The 6,000-nt window shown below is 52.3% G+C and overlaps 1 protein-coding gene and 1 long non-coding RNA gene across 7 annotated transcripts in view; both read left to right on the plus strand.

Annotated features, from left to right (window-relative positions):
• The window catches only part of LOC310661850, a 93,166-nt gene that overhangs the window by 54,735 nt on the left and 32,431 nt on the right, over window positions 1-6,000 (plus strand). The gene's annotated exons all lie outside the window — the stretch shown is intronic.
• The window catches only part of MPP3 (MAGUK p55 scaffold protein 3), an 80,114-nt gene that overhangs the window by 41,683 nt on the left and 32,431 nt on the right, over window positions 1-6,000 (plus strand). For all 6 annotated transcript variants that reach the window (XR_014504139.1, XM_083408310.1, XM_083408312.1 and 3 more), the window contains exon 11: window positions 3,837-3,901. Coding sequence is in view for 5 of the 6 variants with exons in the window: in XM_083408310.1 (XP_083264436.1) it covers window positions 3,837-3,901 (65 nt within the window). In the remaining variant the exon portion in view is untranslated. The remainder of the gene's footprint in view (window positions 1-3,836; window positions 3,902-6,000) is intronic.

A 6,000-nucleotide genomic window follows, 5' to 3' on the forward strand; every position in this document is an offset into this window, starting at 1 on the left:
CAGCTTGCTTGTCCATTCTTCTTGGGTGGGCATTTCTGTTTCTTTCCATTTTTGTGCGCAGAGAATCCTACGTAGCTGCAGTTGTAACCCACAGGTTCGTCTCTGGGCTGTAGTTCACATCAACTCTGAGCATTGGCTATGCTGGCGTGGGCTGATGGAAGTTAGAGTCCAACAACTTCTAAGGGTTCTCCATCCCTGGTTGACATGGCCTGCACGCAGCTCGGGGTGTCTAGCTGTGTCCCACTGTGCTAATAATAATAGTAATAATAATAATTTTGGTTGGGCCTCCCCAGCCACTCTGGGCAGCTCCCAACAGAATATTAAAAACACAATAAAACATCAAACATTAAAAACTTCCCTGAACAGGGCTGCCTTCAGATTTCTTCTAAAAGTCAGATAGTCGTTTATTTCCTTGACATCTGATGGGAGGGTGTTCCACAGGGTGGACGCCACTACCAAGAAGGCCCTGTGCCTGGTTCCCTGCAGTGAGGAAAGAAGAAGAAGAAGAGTTTGGATTTGATATCCCGCCTTTCACTCCCCTTCAGGAGTCTCAAAGCGGCTAACAATCTCCTTTTCCCTTCCTCCCCCACAACAAACACTCTGTGAGGTGAGTGGGGCTGAGAGACTTCAAAGAAGTGTTACTGGCCCAAGGTCACCCAGCAGCTGCATGTGGAGGAGTGGAGACACGAACCCGGTTCCCCAGATTACGTGACTACCGCTCTTAACCACTACACCACACTGGCTCTCCAGGGAACCTCCAGAAGGCCCTCAGAGTCAGACCTCAGTGTCCGGGCTCAACGATAGGGGTGGAGGCGCTCTTTCGGGTATACCAGGCCGAGGCTTTAAAGGAGCTGAGCTCGGCTCTTAGGCACCGACTCTGGCAGAACTAGGGGGTTTCCTGCTCCACAGAGAGTGAAGAAATACGAGTCTGAAAAGAAAGAGTGGCTTTTTCAGGTGCTGTAGATTGGGGTAGGCAACCTAAGTCCTGGAGGCCGGATGCGGCCCAATCACCTTCTCAATCTGGCCCGTGGACGGTTCAGGAATCAGTGTGTTTTTACATGAGTAGAATGTGTCCTTTTATTTAAAATGCATCTCTGGGTTATTTGTGGGGCCTGTATGGTGTTTTTACATGAGTAGAATGTGTGCTTTTATTTAAAATGCATTTCTGGGTTACTTGTGTGGCGTAGGAATTCGTCCACCCCCCCCCAATATAGTCCGGCCCCCCACATGGTCTGAGGGATGGTGGACCGGCCGACAGCTGAAAAAGGTTGCTGATCCCTGCTGTAGATGGTGTCCCGCTTTCATGGCAGAGCAGCATCTTCTGGGGATAATTCCTGCGCCCTGTGCTCTTCTTCTTCCTTATCCTCAGACCCTTCTGACTGGGGTTTCCCAGCTCCTACATCATAATAACTTACAGAACAGATCCAGGCATGGGATCTGCATCCAACTCCAGCTATTGGCAACCCATGTCCCTCTCAAGGAAAGCTCCCCATGCTTGTTCCTTAAGAGAGGCTGTTTTGATGCACTAGGGATGTGGAATCAATGGGGGGGGGGTCAAGGAATGAGGGGTTTTGAGAAGCATCAAGGAGATGGTTGGAGGTGGGGCACAGTGGTGCAAGACTGGACTGTGTGCAGTAATGGGAGTAGAGCTGTTGTAAGCCTGGACAGCGAATGGTGCATGAAACAATGAGTCATGCTTGCACCTGGAGCCCAAAACTCAAGAGACTCCATCCGGAATTAGCATCCTTCCTTGCTTTGCATCCCTGATGCACACCTCTTTTAGACAGCAAGGACCTTGGGGACAGGGACGTGCCTTGTAAAAACCCATGCACACTACTGATGCTGGGGTTTTGGCCCGGTTTTGGCACAGAAACTGCTTTGGTCACCCTGTACAATGACCTCTGTCGAGAGAGAAACAAAGGGAAAATGTCCCTGCTAATTCTTCTTGACCTCTCTGCGGCTTTCGATACCATCGACCATGGTAGCCTTCTGGAGTGACTGTCCGAACGGGGGGTGGGGGGCAGGATTCAGACCTCATCTCATCTTATCAAGATAATTTTATTGGAACAAGATATAAAGCTATTGATTATGCGGCCAGCGTATTCCCTTTCCTACGTGACCCACCTCTTACGAAGGCACACCATAGAAAGGAACAACCAGAAGATTCAAGATTTCTGTACCTGCTTTTTCTTTTTTTTTAAGAGGAAAGGGAGAGATGCGTTGAAGGGTACATTACAATTGAGAAAGGGAGGAGGAATGGTTCTGTGAACAGGCAGCAGAATTATTTATTACAGCACGGTGGGGAACCTTTTTCCCACCTGGGTAACCTTCCGAGGGCCACATTTCCCACCTGGGTAACCTTCTGAGGGCCACCTGCAAGTGGTGGACGGAGCCAGAGGCAAAAGCAGATGGAGCAACAAATGTATATATATATTTTTACCCTTGTGCCATAAGCTAGATCTGCCTGCCTACAAGCACACATGCACACAAACACTATCCTCTGTCCAGGCCAGCAAGATACATTATCAGAGTTCAAGGTCACATGAGCCTGGAGAAAATACTTGGGGTTGCATTCGGTGAATCTTCTCTCACTGCAAGGCTTTCTCCTTGCACAACAGAACAGTCTCCCCCTCTCCTTCTCCTGCACTCCCCCTAAATCTGCTCTGCGGTTTCCCCCAACCTTCCAGAACAGATCTGGGAATGGTGTGAGCCGCACACTAGGGCGAGGAGGGGAGGAAACCCCATTCCTCTAGTGCTAATCCTCTCACTCATGCAAGGATTTAGTTCAGTGTTTCCCAAACTTGGCTTCCTGGCTGTTTTTGGAGTACAACTCCCATTATCCCTAGCTAGCAGGACCAGTGGTCAGGGATGATGGGAACGGTAGTCCAAAAACAGCTGGGGACCCAAGTTTGGGAAACACGGATTTAGTTGAGTACTTGGGAGCCAGCGTGGTGTAGTGGTTAAGAGCGGTGGACTCGTAATCTGGTGAACTGGGTTTGATTCCCCGCTCCTCCACATGCAGCTGCTGGGTGACCTTGGGCTAGTCACACTTCTCTGAAGTCTCTCAGCCTCACTCACCTCACAGAGTGTTTGTTGTGGGGGAAAGGAAGGGAAAGGAGAATGTTAGCCACTTTGAGACTCCTTTGGGTAGTGATAAAGCGGGATATCAAACCCAAACTCCTCCTCCTCCTCTTCTTCTTCGAATATTGGAGCAGGGCTAGAGAGGGTTGCGGCCTGGGAAAGGGGGAGTCCGGAGGCAGTTCCAAGGGCCAGACAGAGGTGCTTGGAGAGCTGCATTTGGCCCCCTGAGGTTCCTATGCATTGCATTGGAAGCCTGTGCAATCCTGTAGTTAGAGAGCCAGACTAGGACTGTTATATCTAAAAGCTAGGATAGGCTGATGGCCACACCAGCACCCAGATGCAGCTTTGAGTCTCTACTTTTCCCCACTGCAGCAGAAGCCATGAAATAGATGAGGGAGAACCTGGCAGTTTCTGGTCACTCAGAACTGCTTCTCAGTAGAAAGCTCAGAGACCCCTTTTGGGGGAGCAGGGGAAATGCACAATATGTGTATTCATTCGGGAAACCGGTATGGATCAGGAACCTGTTCTGGATCGGGACCCCCCCAGCCGCTTCCCTCTCCTTTGGGAGTTTCGAGTGGCGGTGTTGATTATGATTATTAAAGTCTGAACAAAGTAACGTGTGATTTGGCCCTTAATCTCGTTTGATTTCAGCAGGAACTGAGCGCAACGAGAGCATTCCGGCTCTCTGGTTTGAGGCTTGAGCTCTTCTCCGCCCCCTTTCTGATAAACTCCTGTGTTTTTCTTTTTCCATGTAGGCGTCTGATGTACAGAAGGACCATTGGAGCGCTGCACAACACCAGAAGCGTCACAAAACCTCTCTGTGAGTCACCCCGAAACCTTTCCCTCGTTTGTTTAGTGTGGTTTGTGTTTCTGCTACATCTGGCTTTTCCTTTCTCTTTCCCAAACCGGGCTTCTTTTGTGAGGCTTTGCAAAGGTGCAGAGACACCGGGAGCCTGAAGCACGGCTGTGTCTTGCCATTCAGGTACAACAGCCGCAGTGTAGCGCTGTGGGGGAGGTAAGAGGGAATATGGGGAAGGTATCTCTTTGCGAAAGAGGGCCTATTGTGCTGTGGCCTCCACACACTTCTGTGAGTTAATGGCAACTGTTTATTCTTTGCACACGCAGTCAGGGCCCATGCAGGCCTGGTAAGTTTAGCAGGACAGCCCAATTATGTCATAAGACCAAGGCACTATCTGTCTTGAGAGCCAGTGTGGTGTAGTGGTTAAGAGTGGTAGACTCGTAATCTGGTGAACCGGGTTCGCTTCCCTGCTCCTCCACATGCAGCTGCTGGGTGACCTTGGGCTACTCACACTTCTTTGAAGTCTCTCAGCCTCACTCACATCACAGAGTGTTGTGGGGGAGGAAGGGAAAGGAGAATGTTAGCCGCTTTGAGACTCCTTCGGGTAGTGATAAAGCGGGGTATCAAATCCAAACTCTTCTTCTGGAGATCTGGTGGGCTGTGAGAAAGGCCCTGTTGTGCACTTGATGCCTTGCTCAGTGTCAAGACCAGGGGTCAGCAAACTTTTTCAGCAGGGGACCGGTCCACTGTCCCTCAGACCTTGTGTGTGGGGGGGTGGACTATATTTTTTGGGGGGAAATGAACGATTTTTGCCCGCAGTTGGGCTTCTCCAGCCAGCAAGGCACTATGGCGGGGTAGGAGGCTGCGTTGGCTGGCAAAGGCAGAAGCAGCAGCCCTGGCGAAGGAGCTGCGGATGGAGGTAGGGGAACCGGGGCGTCACCGGAGCTTTTACCCACCCCCTGCTGCTGCTGCTTCCTGAGAGGCAGAGAAGAAGACAGAGAACGGTGGCTGCGGTCACCGCAACAACCCGCCTGAACACCATGGGAGAAATGAAGGAGGGAGGGAGGCAGGCAGGCAGTGACAGAGGAAAAGCATGAGGAAGCAGCGTGGAAAAGAGGCGTGGAGAAGGAAGGAAGGGCAGACTGAGGGAGGAGGAGCAGGAGGAAAATGCAGCAGCCGTCAGCCGGCAGCATACGCCCCCTTCACAGCGCTGCCCTGCTGAGGCAGGCAGGTGGGCAAGTGGACTCACGGCCCCCGGTGTGGGACATGATCACGCCTTACCTGAGGAGAAAAGCACCGCCATGTGAGGGAGAGGGAAAGAACGTATGCGCTGGTGATCCACGTGGTGATTCCCGGACCATCTGCGGGGCGGATCTAGAAGGCAATTGGGCCTGATTCGGCCCGCAGCCCTTAGTTTGCTGACCCATGGTCATGACGCTGCATGTGAGGTGTTTATCCTTTTCCAGGCAACCTTCTGCTTCCCTTCCAGGAGCTGCACCGATTGTCCACATTCCACAGCTGGTCCTTCCCTTTCAGCAGTTAGAATGTTTACACTGACATGCTGTGATATCACAGCAGCTCAGCAAATGACTAAGGAGGTTGAGACACAGTTGCCCAGGGGCGCCAGCTCAAGGGGGCCAAGCTTTCAATGGCCCCCCAATATCTTTGGGGAGCGGGGCTAGGCCCTCCAAACATGGAGCGGCTTCAGTGAGTGGCTCCTCCTTCTCCTGCCATAGAAGGAGGCCGATCGTGAGAGAGGACGGGTGTCAGGGGTTCAGGAGCAGAGGCACAGGAGAGGGAGGAAATGGAGAGCGAGGGGGAGGAGTCCGAAGGAAATGTCAGCGATGACAGCAATCCGAGTTCTCTGAGTCTTTCCAGTGACTCGGAGGATTCACAGAAAGGGGCCCCCATAGTCAGGGCAAGAGGAGTGCCCAAGGGGACACCTCGGGAAGAAGGGACCAGAGGGGACTCAGAGAGCAGCAGCTGGAAATCAGGACCAGCGTCCCCCCCAGAGTGCAGTAGGGGGGAGGAGTCCCAGGCATCGGGATCAGGTGGCGCGCGGGCAGCGGAGAACATGAGGCAGGAGTGACCACACCCCCGTCAGGGAGTGAGGAAACGGT

The sequence above is a fragment of the Podarcis tiliguerta genome, assembly GCF_965153285.1.
Source record: "Podarcis tiliguerta genome assembly, chromosome: 13".
NCBI classification, from domain to species: domain Eukaryota; kingdom Metazoa; phylum Chordata; class Lepidosauria; order Squamata; family Lacertidae; genus Podarcis; species Podarcis tiliguerta.